This window comes from Myotis lucifugus, unplaced genomic scaffold, assembly GCF_000147115.1.
Source record: "Myotis lucifugus unplaced genomic scaffold, Myoluc2.0 scaffold_8, whole genome shotgun sequence".
In the NCBI taxonomy this organism is placed as follows: domain Eukaryota; kingdom Metazoa; phylum Chordata; class Mammalia; order Chiroptera; family Vespertilionidae; genus Myotis; species Myotis lucifugus.
This window is the reverse complement of record NW_005871056.1, coordinates 12014100-12029449: the sequence shown is the minus strand read 5'-3', so window position 1 is coordinate 12029449 and position 15350 is coordinate 12014100. Positions and strand designations below refer to the sequence as shown.

Sequence of the window (15350 nt, the reverse complement as noted above, 5' to 3'; positions counted from 1 at the left end):
ATCTGCAAAGATGCCATACGGGCTAGGAGGCAATCCGACCACCTGCTCACTAACGGGGAAACCCATTAGCCCAAATGGACTCTTTTCTCAAGAAAACTAGCCATTCCTGCAGCACACATTGCCTTAGGCCCTGTTCCCCAGGAAACAGCTGCTCAGACAAGGAGTTACATGCAGGGGGTGTACTGAGGAAGTCTCTTAAGATCAACACCTGCTGCCATGAGGGAACAGGACTGGGCACAGGGAGAGGTGGAGCTGCAGTGCAGCAGCAATAGAGGCCCAGCCAATCCCATTGGAGAGCTCTCAGCTGGGAGGCCTTGCAAGTTGCCCTGAGCTGAGGCTGGAGCCGGGCCTGTGCATCATCTCCTGGACCAGCCATTGGATGTAGCTGCACCAGGATCGGCATGACCTTGGGTGAGGCGACTCCCTTGGCCAAGGGGGTTCCCAGAATGGGACCCTGCGGTGAGCCGTCAGTAGCCAACACTCCCTGCAGGCCATTGTGGAAGAATCATGCAGTTCTGGGTACCAGCCCTGAGCCAGGTGCTGGGAACACAGACACCAGCCACCCGCAAGGAGCTCACAGTTTGCTGGGGGATGGGCAAGAGGAAAAAATGGCTGATGTGGATGGAGCACCTACTATGTGCCAGGAGCCTGCAGTATCTAGTTTAATCTCCGGATGCCCCTATGAGGTGTGTGGCATCACCCCCACTTTGCAGAAGGGAAACTGAGGCACAAAGAGGTGAGCTGATCTGCTCACAGACACCCAACCAGGCAGCAGTGAGAGCAGGGCTTGTGGCCCCACGTCCATGCCCCAATCCTGGGTCCCCCCGCCCCAGGCTGAGTCATGGCCTCTCTTCCTCCAGCGGCCAGCAGGAAGCGAGGGGAGCCGCTGACCATCTCTGACATCAAGAAAGGCAGTGTGGCACACAGGTAGGGGTGCCCCTGGGCCTGGGGTGGGGTGAGTAGGCCATGGGGTGGGTAGGGCACTGGCATATGCCAGGCTCCATCCTGCCACACACCCCTGCTCACGCAGGACTGGCACCCTCGAGCCAGGGGACAAGCTGCTGGCCATCGACAATATCCGCCTGGACAACTGTGCCATGGAGGACGCCGTGCAGATCCTGCGGCAGTGTGAGGACCTGGTGAAGCTGAAGATCCGGAAGGACGAGGACAACTCTGGTATGGCCCCACCCTGCCCTGCCACCCCTCGAGGTCCCCCAGACCAGCGGTTCCCAGCTTGCAATTCGGGGCTCCCTCTGGCCTGGGAGGGATGGTGGTGGTGCCACCTGAGAGCTGGCTGGTGGAGACTCCTTGACTGGACAGACGCAGGGAGGGGCGGCACCACAGACTCCTCACTGTCCCTGGGGCCCTCCAGGGCCCTTGTGAGTCCGTGGGGGGTTGAGTCACCAGCTGGATCCCCCATGCCGTACACAAAGCCTGGAAGGGGTGGCCCGCGGGGAGCAGCTGTGAGAGACGAGCGGGTGGGGTGTGAATGAAAGGCGGGATGCACCACTGTGTGGGTAGATGTGCGAGTGAGTAAGCAAACCCTGCAAACTCAGACACAGCTGAGGCCAGACGGTGACATAAGCGAGTGAACTGACAGAAGGTAAGAGCAATGGTACAGGTTGGGAGGCAAAAGGGAAGGGTGAGGGTTGGGCCACTGAAGGGCAAATCCCTTATCCTGAGGGGCTGTCACCACCTGCTGCCTGGGCAAGAGGGTCTCTTGGCTGATTTTTTTTAAGGAAAGTTGGAAATCTGGTTCCTTCTCATCATGATTAGCATTATCACAGTCATTATTTCTATTCCTTGTGGCGTGTGAAATCTGCATTTTAAAATGTTTGTTCCACGCTCCTGTTCTTTCTTTTTCTAAATGGTGTTTGGGTGGAAGAAAGCATTCTGGAGGCAGAAGATGGGCTCAGGGCCCCCAGGCTGCGCCATCTGCCGTCACAGCACGAATGAATGTGTGAATGGATGGATGAGTGAATGGATGAGTATGAGTGAGTAAGTGCACCAAGGTTTTGGGGAGCTGGGGGTACCCAGCTCCTGGACCCTGCTCTGCTGGATCCTGCCCCTGATGGGTGTCCCCCTTGCAGATGAGCAGGAGACCACGGGCGCCATCAGCTACACGGTGGAGCTGAAACGCTACGGGGGCCCCCTGGGCATCACCATCTCAGGCACGGAGGAGCCTTTTGACCCCATTGTCATCTCCGGCCTCACCAAGCGTGGTCTGGCTGAGAGGTGAGCCGGGGCTCTGTAGGGACGCACTCGGCGGGCCAGGGGCAGAACTGGGCTGTGGGATTAGCCAGACTGGATTCTGACCTTTGTTCCAGCATCTACGCTCTGGGGGACATGGGGCCTGTCCCTTCCCTCTCTGAGCCTCATTTCCACAGTCGGGCCAGAGCCCTGCAGACCTCCCAGCTCCGGGTCAGTGCTGGATAATGTGCTGATCTCTCTGCTGCCTCCCTTGCGGGGCAGTCAGCACTGTGAGCCTTTTTGGAGCACCTGTGTGCCTTCATATACAGGGGCCGTGCCCAGTACCCTGGGTCCCAGCACCCGAATCGCGGCACAGCCTGGGACTTTTCCTGGCACATTGGAGGCCTGCCCCTGCTATCCTCTCCCCTGGAGAGTGTCCCCCAAACTGTGGCAGCTGGAAGAGGGGATGTCCCAGGTTCTTCAGTTGGTTGGGGGAGCAGATAGATCCAGGACCCAGAGGTGGAAGGGGCCCCACAGGATTCACAAGATCGGCCATGCCAGCGTGGATGAGAGGGTGCATTCTCCCTTTAGCTGGGCAGCGAGCTCCCAGCACCGAGAAGAGCTGGTTGTGAAGGGGGAACCTGACCAGGCTGGAGGGGCACGATGGGTCCCTGGAGGACACGGTGCAGGAGGGGCCCCACAAGGATAGGGTGCAACAGAAGGATGGGAGGCTCCGCACGACAGCTCCCTGTGGCGTCCCCGCTCCTCGAGCGCCCCCTGCTGGCCATCTGGTAGACTGCAGAGGCCAGCGTGGACCGTTCTGACATCAAATGTCTTCACTCCCACGTTTACTGGGAGTGCCAGCCCGTTCTGGGTGCCTGGGGACTGGGGACGGGGACGCAACACACAGTTCCCTCTGCCTTCATTGGGCCGATCTAGCTTGCCGTCCAACTGCAATATAACGCAAGCCACCAATTCATTTATAAGCTTTCTAGTAGCCACATTAGGAAAGCAAAAAGGAACAAAATGAATCTTAAAATATCCCAACATGTAATCAACACAAAAATTATTAACAAAATATTTTACATTCTTTTGTTCATACCACATCTTCAGAGTCTGGTGTGTCTTTTACACCGTCAGCACATCTCATTTCAGGCCAGCACATTTCAGGGGCCTGGTAGCCACCCGTGGCTGGTGGCACCGCTCGGACCTCCCTCCCCGAATCTGTCTGCCGTTCCCTGACTCACTCACTCCCCAGGCCCCAGGGGAGCTTGCTGGGCAAAGCTGAAGATAAGGGCACTCCGGGATGGACTGCTGTGAGCTCCCACCTGGGGGGAGGGAACATCTAAATTTGGGGTTTAAGACCCCCGCCCCAATCCTCTACCTCTTTTTCCCCCACCTGGGTCAAGTGCATCCTCAGCAGATGCTGAACTTCTCTCCCACCCTCAGTCCTGGCTGCTCCTCAGAATCGCCTTCCCCATCCCAGTCCCATAGATTTAATTGTTCGGGGGTGGGGCCCAGCATCTGCATTTTTAAACAGCTCCTCAGGTTATTCTAATAGTTTCCTGGCAGAAAACCACTGGGCCCTGGGATTATGCTCATTCTCTAGGTGGGGAAACTGAGGTCCAAAGAGAGGGAACAGTTACCCATGTATTTCTGCTGAATGGAAACATTAACCCGTTCTACTCATCCATCCTTCAATACTAATTTTTTAAAATATATTTTATTGATTTTTTACAGAGAGGAAGGGAGAGGGATAGAGAGTTAGAAACATCGATGAGAGAGACACATCAATCAGCTGCCTCCTGCACACCCCCTACTGGGGATGTGCCCGCAACCAAGATACATACCTTTGACTGGAATCGAACCTGAGACCCTTCAGTCCGCAGGCCGACGCTCTATCCACTGAGCCAAACCGGTTAGGGCCTTCAATACTAATTTGATAAAATATGTATTGTCACCCCTATTTTGCAGAGGGAGGTTAAGAAACTAGCCCAAGGTCATGTAGCTAGAACTTGGCAGCTAGTTTGTGGGGTTTAAACCATACTCAAAACTCATGCTTGACATTGGTTCTAGAACCTAACTTTAGAGTTAGGCAGGATAATCCCTTCTCAGACTCTAGACTTTATACTTCGGTTAATGCAACTCACAGTCACACTTGCTGGCTTTTTGCAGCTGGGTTTACCTGAGGTCAGCCAGGCGTGTGCCTTGGGCTCCCGGTTTTCCCAGGGCATCTCCTCACTCTGAAACCCTGAGTGCCTAGCTCTTACCCTCTGCCCTGTGCCTCCTCCCCAGGACTGGCGCTATCCACGTTGGGGACCGTATCTTGGCCATCAACAGCGTTAGCCTCAAGGGCCGGCCACTGAGTGAGGCCATCCACCTCCTGCAGGTGGCTGGTGAGACCGTCACACTGAAGATCAAGAAGCAGCTAGACCGTGAGCCTCCCCCCGCTCCCTGGGACCATTCAGCCCATTTAAGAAGGGAGGGCTCTGTGCCTCTGGGCCAGGCTTTGTGCCCCATCTCACAGAATCCTTGCTGACCCCTATGGAGGTGGGAGGATGCCTGAGACACTGAGGAGACAAGACCCAGAGAGGGGAGAGGTGGGCCCAAGGTCACATGGCTGGTGTGGGGCAGAGTCTGGGTCTGAACCCTGTTCTTCATCACCTTCTGCCTCTTAAGACTGCTTGTTGCACCTTGTGGCCATACCTTGTGCATTCCTCAGCTCCCCCCGGACTTGTCCCGTGTGTCTCGGCAGGACTACAGTGGAAGGAGTCTGAGCTTTGGGGTCTTCCTTCTAATCTGGGCTCCACTGTTGCTCCCCATGACCTTGGGCATGTTGTTCAGCTTCCCTGAGCCCCAGTGTTCCCATCTGTGAAATGGGTTTATCTATCAGTGTGGCACCTCCAGCTTGTCAGACTGCCCAGCAGCAGGCTAAGGGGGCTCAGTGCCTGTGGATTCCCACACCAGACTCCAGTGGGGAAACTGAGGCTTTCTGAGCATCTCTATCTCCGAGGTCAGAGGCCAGTGGCAGTGACTCCCACCCCCCTTTTCCTCCTAGGCCCACTCGCACCTCACAAGTCAGGCAGCTTCAGCGAGCCCAGTGATGCGGATGAGGACCCGCCAGAGGCACTCAAAGGAGGACAGCTGACGGCCCGGTTCTCGCCCGCTGTGCCGAGCGTGGACAGCGCCTTGGAGTCCTGGGACAGCTCGGCCACCGAGAGTGGCTTTGGGGGCCCAGGTAACACCTCGGAGCCCTTGGACAAGCAACATGCTCTCTCTGGGTCTCCCCAACTGCCAGGCCTTTGCAGGGCTCTTCCCTGGGCCGAGGCCTCCTTATTCCGCTCCTCGCTCCATCCTCTAGGGACACCTTCCCTGAAGGCAGATCTGATTGGGCCCCATTAGCCATTCTCAGGCTCCTCGCTCCTCAGATCGCGGACACAGGCCTTCACACATCCTCTGCGTAGCTTCCACAGGACCCTACTCTGAGGTCCGAGACCACACTTGTCTTACTCCTGCTGTCTCTCTCATCCCTGCCTGATGCCAGCACAGCAGGTGCTCCATCAGTGTTCACTGCATCCAATTGAAGATGGAAAGGCAGGAAGCCCCCTCCCACCCCATCCTACACCATCCAGCCTGGGGTGGAAACCTCTGGGGTGCCCTCCTAGGACCAGATGCCCCCGTCCATCTATGTTGAGACCCATGGGAGGGACAGGGAGCATTTGAGTCCGGTGGTTGGCCTTCTGGTTTCTGTGACCCAGAGCCACAGGGACTCCCTAAAGCCCAGCTCAGGGGACTAGCGTGATGCCTCTGGGTGGCCTCGGTGGCTCCCAGCCCTGGCCCTCACTCTCTGGGTCCCGGCTTTCCCATCTCGAGCACTTGGTCAGCGTCTGTCAGCTCCACCCCAGGCAGGACCTTCAGAGCGCTCACAGGCAGGGAGAGAAGGATGGTCAAAATACTGAACCTCCTCTCAGCAGGGGATCAGCCCGCCCAGCCCCGCGGAGCTGGGGCAGGGTCCTGGAGCCCCAGGCATTAACTCCTCCGCCAGAGGATTAGGAAAGTCACGGGTTTCTCAGATAGGGACCTGGGTGGCAGGAGCCCTGAGGGCTCACAGACATATTCAGGGTCGCCCAGCGCTGCTAGAGATGGATTGGGAAGGAGGGCACGCAAAGGGCACAGAGAGGAGGGCACGCGAAGGGCACAGAGAGGATGCAGGCACCCCCTGTCTCCACCTGCCAGGTTCCTGAACCCCCAGGAGTGGCAGCCCAGCCGGCTGAGAAGCAGCCCCCCACCCACCGAGCCCCGGAGGACGAGCTACACCCCTGCCCCTGCTGACAAGAGCTTCCCCGAGGAGGAGGAAGAGGAGGATTGGGAGCCACCAACTAGGTCTGTGGTGGGAATGCCGTGAGGAAGGAGCCAGTCCTGGTCCCTTGGGCAGGACGGTGAGGGTCGCGGTCCCTGTGCGGCAGTGGTGCAGGCAGTGGAAGAGTCTGGTCCGCCCCAAGGAGGGGCTCCTCCTGGGAGAGGAGAAAACATGGAGCAGCCTCTCTCAGCCAGGCCGAGGTGGTGGAGGAGCTCGCTGGGTGGAGGGCACAGCAGGGGCAAAGGTGGGGAGGTGGGAAGCAGCCTGGTTTGCCCTTCCCAAGTCTGGGAGTCTCCAGCAGCAGACTCAGAACTCAAACCCAGGTCCTCCTGACTCAGCCCAGATGGCCCGAGGGCCCTTTGGGTCATGGGCACCAGCCCTGGCGCGTGGATATGGTGGTTTTTGTAATGTTGGCTTCAGAGATCTCGGCCTCTCCCTCGAAGGAGGAGGCGCCCGCAGAGAGCTGGCCCTGTGGAGGAATGCTGGCCACCCCTGCCCATGTCCATGCTGTTGGTTAGGCAGTTCCTTCTGCCCAAAACACCTTTCCTTCTCCTCTCCTGGCCAACACCTACTCATCCTTCAAAACCCAGCTCAAATTTCCCCGCCTCTGGAATGCTTGACTTCCTCAGGCAGATGATATTCTTCCCTCTGCTGGTACAGCTGCTCGCGTGAGCCCCTGAATGGCACTAGCCACCTGTGTCTACCTGGTTAATTACCTGGCTCTTCTACGTCCCTTCTATGTGGCACCCCTAGCTCCGTGCCTAGCACCCAGTAGGTGCTCATACACACTTTGTGACTGAATCCTCAGCTCCCTGAGAACAGGGGCCCTGCCTTATTCACCTCCATAGGCCAATTGTTTGTACAATTGACTTAAATGGAGAGAATGTCCTTCAGCCTTGGTCTTCTCATCTTTAAAATGGGAAGGGAAGGAGGCAGCTATTTTGCTTTATTGCTCCTGAGGCTCCCTGAAGGAAAGCCTGTGTGCCTTTGGGAGAGAGGAAGCGCTTTGAAACCATAGCATACGCTATAAAAAGCCAGGACTTGGTACATGGCCGATGGCTTTGTGAACTCTGAAATGTGTGGCTTATTACCTTTCTAATGAGACTCGATTTTAGAGCTGATAATGGGCTCATACAGCCTGTGATGGAAGTTATGGGATGGTCTCAGCCCCTCCCCCAGCACAAATACTCCATCCTCTCCATCCATCTGTGTCCTTACTGGCTCCAGCTTTGTCCCTGTCACTGTCCTATGGTGCCATGTGTCTGGGTGGGGCCAGAAGCCGTCCTCTGGGGCTACACCATGGATCTCCTCTTTGTCTGTCTGTCTGTCTGTCCTTCCGTCTGTCTCTCTTCCCAGGCATCCTGTGTCACTGCTCTCCACCCCGTCTCATCTGCCCCTGTTCTAAGACCGGCAGTCTTGGCCGCCCCTAGCTGCGTCTTCCCCTCATTCCGTGTCACCTACCACTGCCCCGGGGCCCCAGCACTGCCACCGAGGATGCCCGCCTGCCCACCCTCTGGCCCCTCGAGCCCAACGCTGATGGCCATTTAGAAGACTCCTCAGGCCCAGCCTGCCTGCCTGCCCACCCGCCTACCAGGAGTTGACACTCTCTGGTTCCTACGTTACAGCCCAGCCCCCGGCCCTGCCCACAAGGAGGGCTTCTGGCGCGTGTTTGGGGAAGCCCTCGAAGACCTGGAGTCGTGTGGTCAGTCAGAGCTGCTGAGGGAACTGGAGGTAGGCCACCTGCCCTGCGGGCCTGTGTGGGGCACCTGCCTCTGGGCGCACTGGTGTGTGCACCTTTGGGAGGCAAGCATGTTGATGGGATTGTGCTCACGTGTAACATGTATGTGTGCACTCACCCAGCACCCTCTGTGTAAAGGTATCTTCACACATGTGCAGACTGTGCATGGACACACGTGCAGACTGTGCATGGACATGAGTGCAAGTGTGACCGAGAGCATCGTGGTTGGCACAGCAGGGGGTGTGCACATGTGAGCATGTCTGGCACCATCGCATGTGCATTGGGACCATGTGTGTATGCATACATGTGAGCATGCTCATGCATGCACAGTGCTGAGTGTCTTCTCACACCCTGTGTGTCTGAGTGTGCACATTTGGATGCATAGGAACAGCTTGGTGTTTGTGTGTGCATGTGCCTATGTGGACGTGGTTGTGGGCATGCCCTGTGGGAGCCTGTGGATGTCGACATCGTTTACAGCACCGGCAATGAGGAGCCCGAGGAGCTGAGAGGCGAGTGCAGCCTTGTATGATGAGGTCAGCACCGCCCGTGAGGGAGCAGGCTGCCCAGGAGAAGCCAGGGAAGGCCCGACGGGGTCACTCCCGCAGCTCCTTCATACGCGGAGAGCAGCCCTTCACCTTTCCTCTGGGCTGTGTTCTAGTTGCTTCCCTTACTCTGTCTTCCAATTCACTAATGTTCTCCCTGGCTGTTAATCTACTGTTTAGCCCACTTCGTAAATATTGTATTTCCACTTCCACATCTTTTATTTATTTACTCTCTCATTATTTTTCAACTCTTCCCAGTCTTTTTTCTTAATGTCTCATTTTCTTGTTTTTTTCTGCGTACTTTAAGCAGACTTATTTTAAAGTTTCTTTAGATGTCCCTCCCCCCCCCAGTTCACTGGGTGCAAATTCATTCGTCCGCTGTCTCGTGAGCAGGTGGACTCTGTGTTTCATTGTCGTGCTCACTCTCAGCGCGGTTACTCCTGGAGGCACCCGCACGTGCTCTGTGTTGTTGAAGCGCCTCTGAGGTCTTTGCGGTGGCTTTTGAACTTCATCAGTTCCACACCAGGTTTTCATTCGTTGCTCAGCGTGGTGTCTCTATCACACTGTTTATGGAAGGCGGATTCTGGCTCATGCTTCGTCAGTGGTCACCTGCGCTGCTGGCTTCTCTTTCTCACACATGGCTTCCCAGCCCACAGTCCTGGTGGTTCCTTGCTGAACCTCTGAGCTGGCAGGCAGGCATCTCTAGTCCCCATTCAGGGATGGCACTCCCCCAGCTCTCCGCTCCTCCCTGAATGGGCGCCCCAGCTCCTAACAGCACATCTGGTTCCATAGGCCAAATGGTTCTACTCCTGCTCATGTCTGTCTCTATTTAATTTTTTTTTTTGCTTTGAAAGTGTTTATTTTGAAAATTTTATTTTTAATTTACCATAAGTTTTGGAGGGAGATGCGAGCTCTCTGTATCAGCTCAGTCTGCATTTTAATTGGAAGTCCTAGAATTCTACAGTTCTAGGGGTCCAAGCGCTTGTGGTATATACCCTGCTTTCATTGTTTAATGATTCTATTACCCCAAGATTCTGAGTCTCTGGTCTTTCTGTTTGGACCCTGGCTCTCCAGGCAGGTGAGGACCAGATGTAAGAATTGAGAAAGGTGCCTCTATGCCTCTTCATTCAACATCCTCTCGTGTTCTCCTCTCTTCCTCCCCACCCCACCCCAAACCTTTGGCCCTAATTGGTCCTTAGGGGATCTCTAAAAGACCCAAACTCCTAGCCGCAATGTCAGAGAGAACCTTGTATTAATAGTGGAAACTCAGAGCCTAGCCAGCGTGGCTCAGTGGTTGAGCGTCGACCTAGGAACCGGTTCATAGGTCAATTCCTGGTCAGGGCACATGCCTGAATTGCAGGCTCGATCCCCAGTAGGGGGTGTGCAGGAGGTAGCCGATCAATGATTCTCATTGATGTTTCTCTCTCCTTTCTGCTCTGAAATCAATAAAAAAATATATTAATAGTGGAAACTCAGATACTGTGATGGGCAGGAGAGAAGTTTCTAGGCTGGGCAGATACCCTTGTGCCTAGGAAATGATAATATCACGGGTAAGAAGTACATCCTCCCCTCCCACCAACCCCAGAAGCGCCCCCCTACTCCCACCTGTGGATTTCCTAGTCTGAATGGGAATAAATTGGGCTCAGGGTCACGGACTCGCGGCGCTCACTTAGAGTGCAGCATTTCTGACTCCGCTCGCCCTTCCCAGAGCTCCCTTCGCTTCACCTCTGACACGTGTCTGCTCCTTTTGTCCTGCCCCACTGTCCCCATCCCTGTCCTGGCCACGGTCATCTTTTGCTTGGACAACTGCATGGTCCCTCGCAGGTCTCCCCCCTGGCTTCCACACCCACCGCTATAGCCCAGTCTCCACCCAGCAGCTGGAAGATGCTACCAAGTCCACAAATCTGACCCTGCCCCCCGCCCCCTGCACAGACCCTTCAGAGTGTCCCCATTGCCTTTGGGATGAAGTTAACGTTTCTCACTGTAGTCCCAGGGGCGTGTGGGATCAAGCCCTCACCTGCAGCCTCATTCCGTGCCCCTCCTCCAGCCTTCTTCTAGATTCCCACTGCAGGGCCCTCGCACAGGCTGTTCCCTCTGCCTGCCAGGCCCTCTCCCTCCCACCCCCTTTCTTGCTCATCTTTTAGATCTCAGCTCAGGACGCTTCCTGACCTCTCACACGGGACCAGATTCGTTGTCCTCACCTTCCATGTACCAGGCCTCTGTGACTGTTAACTGCCGTGTGTAACTTTATCTTATTTGTTTTTGCAATTAACAAGGTAACAGAGTGGTTAAGACCCTTGACTTTGGAGCCAGACTCTGAGTTCAAATCTTAGTCTCTCTGAGCCTCAGTTTCTTCATCTGTAAAGTGGAGAAAAATAATGGCGTTTGCTGGTCTTGTAATACCGTAGAGAATAAAATGAGTTCGATGTATAAAGTGCTTGGAACTGAGCCCAGCACAGAGTTAGAGCTAATTCAGCGTCAAGGATGGTTATTCTGATTGCTGGTGTGAGTGACCAACCCTGAGAGACCCGGGAGGGCAGCAGCGCGTCTATGCTCCTCACCTTTGTGACCTTGAAGGCTGACACATAGTAGGTGTCCAAAGAGGTGACTGAGACCAGTGAGTGTCTGAGTGAAGGGTTGTGTCCTCACAGGCATCCATCATGACGGGCACCGTGCAGAGCATGGCCCTCGAGGGCAGGCCTGGCCACCGGCCCTGGCGGAGGGGCCGGGAGGTACGCCCTTCCCCGGAGGAGATGCAGGAGCTGCTTCTGCCAACACCCTTGGAGATGCACAAGGTGGGTGCTGGGTGGGGTGGGGGGGGGCACAGGAGGCCTGGGCGTGTGTCCTGGTGCCATGAGAGATGGGCCTGCTTCTCTTCAGCCTTCATTCCTCCACCGTGAAATGGGGATTTTGTACTGGTTTCTCAAAACTTCCGTCACACACACACACACACACACACACACACACACACACACCTGTGATGCACGCTGGGCTATTATTAATATTTTCCTTTAAATAGACTCACTTTTCTCAACTTAAGTTACTGTGTGTGTAGGCTTCTACATATTATGTGTATGTATTTATTACTACCTTAAGTAAAAAGCCAGCATTTTTGCCATCTGTAGGTTACTATATAGAAAGAATAACACAGAGGAGAAAGAAAACCTCTCACCAGCTAGCCCTCAGAAACCTCTGAGCCTGAAGCCAGCTCTTGGGTAAATTGGGGGATGAGCAAGCGTTAGGGGTAGTGAAGACACGTGGGCACCCACTGAGACCTTCTCCGGGGGGAGGCAAGAGGACTGAACGAACTGAAAGGAACTCCCTTCCGAAGGGCCTCTGTTGTGATGGAGAGAGTTGACCTGGGGCCTGGAGCCTGCTGAGTGCAGAAGGGGAGGGGAGCTCCACGGGCGCCGCAAAAAGGCGTGTGGAGTGCCTCTGGGCGGGGACTGCATCCCAGAAACATTGAAAGCCAGACCAAGGATTCCCGCTACCGTGGGAAGTTGGGGCCGGAGCTCAACTCCAGGGACCTCCTCTTCCTTCTGCTCCCAGGTGACCCTGTACAAGGACCCCACGAGGAATGACTTTGGTTTCAGCGTCTCAGACGGCCTCCTGGAGAAGGGTGTCTATGTCCACACTGTGCGCCCCGAGGGGCCCGCCCAGCGTGGGGGCCTCCAGCCCTTCGACAGGGTCCTCCAGGTAATGCTGCAGCAGGCACCTCCGGGGGAGTGGTCTTTCCTAGCCCTGGGCTGGGGAAAGAGTCCCCACTTCTACCCTGGCTGAGTGGCCTTGGGCAGGTCACCTCCCCTCTCTGAGCCCCAGCTCCTTCATTGTGAAAAGGGGATGACGACACCAGTCGTATTAGTCAGGTTAGGCTCAGTTCTGTTGCAGTAACTAGCAACCCTGTGTCATAGTGTTAACACACATGTCCACTGTGGACTGCATTAGCCTTGCTCCGCCTGGGCTGATGGAGACTCCACCTTCTTGTCATTGCCTCAGACACCACAGCAGAGGAAACCCGACTGGAAAATGGCATATGGGATTTTTCTGCCTTTACCTCTCACTCCCCTTCATGGCCTATTGGCCAGAATTAGTCATGTGTCCTCACCAACTGCAAGGGAGACTGGGAAATGCAGATGAGCAGATGGAAAGTTATGGGCATCCTGGCCCAGCCACCCGGGCTGCCTTTCCCCTGCCCCAGCTACTTTTGTTCCCTTGGTGTGATTTCTGCCACATTTGTGCTGAATTTATCGAATATATGTTTTCTCTAAATTGATGACTTTTTTTCAAGTTAAATTGATTTTAAAAGGAAACTTTTCGACTCAGTTAGGAATGAAAACCTGACACTGTTTGCGTGAAATAGAAGGCCAGTGTAAAATACAAATGAAATAGCCACAGGGCATGGCCACACCGTTCTAGGCAGGAGGCCAAATGTGTGCTCTTTCACGACAAAAAGGCATCAGAGGGGCGAAGGGTGTACCAGCACCTCCCTGGGACTTTCCCTTTGATTAAACCCACCAGAAGGATTGAACGTTAAATGAAGAATGCTTTCCCCTGTGTGAGTGTTCTAGATTTTTCCTTCAGCCCAGGCCAGGCTGATGCCAGTCTGTCCCCTGGGCTGTGCACCATGCAGGTCAACCACGTTCGCACGCGGGACTTCGACTGCTGCCTGGCGGTGCCGCTCCTGGCCGAGGCGGGCGACGTGCTGCAGCTGGTCATCAGCCGCAACCCGCTGGCACAGAGCAGCCGGACCCCGCGAGCACCCGGCCCCAGCAGCCCCCGGATGCTCTGACGTCGGCGTGGTTGACACCGAAGGGGCACTCCAGCTGATCCTGGCTCCCAGACCTGTAGCTGGGTTGGAAAAGTGGCCACCCACACGTCCATCTGTCCATCTCGCAGGCTCTAAGCCACGGACAGGACCTTGTCACTGTTCTCTGGTTCTGTGGAGCTGGCGTGCCAGGCAGTGAGGTCCCTGCCCCAATTGGAGTGGCATCTCCAGGTCTTTCTCCATGTTGGGTCTCCAAGATGCCCAGAGGTGCCTGGCCTAACAGGGACGGGCTGCTCAGCTGGGAGAAGAGGGGTCTGGAGGAGGCTCAGGTCCCTACTGAGCATCCTCAGACAGGCGTCTGATGTGGGGAAGCCTAGCTCAGCGTAGGGAGCGCTTTCTCCCAGTGGAGCTATGGAGCTGGAATGAGCTGCCACGGAGGAGTGAGCTCCGTTACAGCAGGTGAGCAAGCAGGGGCTGGGCACCCCGTGGGGTTGTTGCCTGTGGTGTGAGGCCTCCCAGTGATGCCTCCACATGTGCTCAGAGGGTTAGTTTCCTGGCAGGAGCAATCGGGGTGAGGCTGGGGCCACTTCAGCGGGAGAAATGATCGCCAGGAAGGATGCTGCCCGCGTGGGAGCCCACCTCCTCCTCCAGGATCCTGGTGTTCGGGGCTTGCTGGTTCTGAGAGTCTCTGAGTCCCAGTGTCCCCACTTAGAAGGTTCTGAGCTGGGATGTCTGGAATCCAGGAAGCATCAGCCCTTTGATATGAAAGTTGGTGATTGTTTCATTTTGGCGTCTCTGATCCAAAGCTGCTGAGATTTGAGGCCGGGGTACTGGGCGCCCTGGGCAGCTCAGTGTCGGCTTTGGGCTCTCAGCCCCTCCTGCTTCTTTTGTAGGACATGTGGCCACTAACCCATCTGCACAGGCCCCTCGGAGCCCAGGCTCCTCCATGTGGAGGGAGTCATTTTGGGATAAAACTGGGGCTCCATTCACCTGCCACTCAGTGAAGGTGGGAAGCCATGGAAATACGATACATAAGCTGGTGCCACTACTCCCCAGTGTCCAATTCAGGGGAGAAGGAGGAGGGCGAAGCACAGAGAGAGAGAGAGAGAGAGAGAGACTGGAGAGAGACTGGAGAGATGGCCATTCTCTCTCACACTCAATAGTGACAGTGTCCAAAGTGGTCATTCAAGGAAGTTTCTTCCCACTTGAAATCTGGAAGCACCAGCATCTCTTAAAATTGCTTTCCTCATTTCCACAGACCAGAAACCCTTTTGGTTGTGAGAAGGGCCCAGGGCCTCCGCCTGGTGGTCTGGTGTGGCCCCTGGGATGGAGCTGGACAGGCAGGATGCAGCCAGGTCTGGGCTTTGCTTTGTCCCCACCCAGCTCTCGATGGGGGTCTCACAAAAACGGGGCACCCACTCTCACCTGCACCCCACTTCACCTCTGTCCCCCCTTGGCCCGAAAAACGTTCTTCCACTCAAGGGACTGGATCAGGAGTCAAAAGGCCTGTTCCTCCCCCTGACCCCACCCCCCAACTGCTCGGTTGCTGTGTGACCCCCTGTGAGACTGATGCCCCCCAATGGACAATCAAGGGGTGGACAGTCTCTGAGCAGGTTCAGGCCTCCGTGTCCACTGTGGCCCCCTTAGCACCCTGCCCATACTCTCCTGAAGGGCCTGCCTCCCTGGAGAGCCCTTATGCCCTGGCTGGACTGCCCAGTGCCTCTACTCTCTTGGACGTCTGTGGGAACATCCACC

At 55.9% G+C, this 15350-nt stretch overlaps 1 protein-coding gene across 1 annotated transcript in view; it reads left to right on the top strand.

Moving 5' to 3' along the window:
- Nucleotides 1-14631, top strand: part of GRIP2 (glutamate receptor interacting protein 2) — a 33516-nt gene extending 18885 nt beyond the window's left edge. The window contains exons 15-24 of the mRNA XM_006083792.3: nucleotides 861-927; nucleotides 1031-1176; nucleotides 2091-2235; nucleotides 4486-4625; nucleotides 5249-5428; nucleotides 6396-6573; nucleotides 8176-8281; nucleotides 11482-11625; nucleotides 12380-12526; nucleotides 13461-14631. Coding sequence (XP_006083854.1) covers nucleotides 861-927; nucleotides 1031-1176; nucleotides 2091-2235; nucleotides 4486-4625; nucleotides 5249-5428; nucleotides 6396-6573; nucleotides 8176-8281; nucleotides 11482-11625; nucleotides 12380-12526; nucleotides 13461-13619 — 1412 coding nt within the window. The 3' untranslated portion in view covers nucleotides 13620-14631. The remainder of the gene's footprint in view (nucleotides 1-860; nucleotides 928-1030; nucleotides 1177-2090; nucleotides 2236-4485; nucleotides 4626-5248; nucleotides 5429-6395; nucleotides 6574-8175; nucleotides 8282-11481; nucleotides 11626-12379; nucleotides 12527-13460) is intronic.
- Nucleotides 14632-15350: the final 719 nt, after the last annotated feature.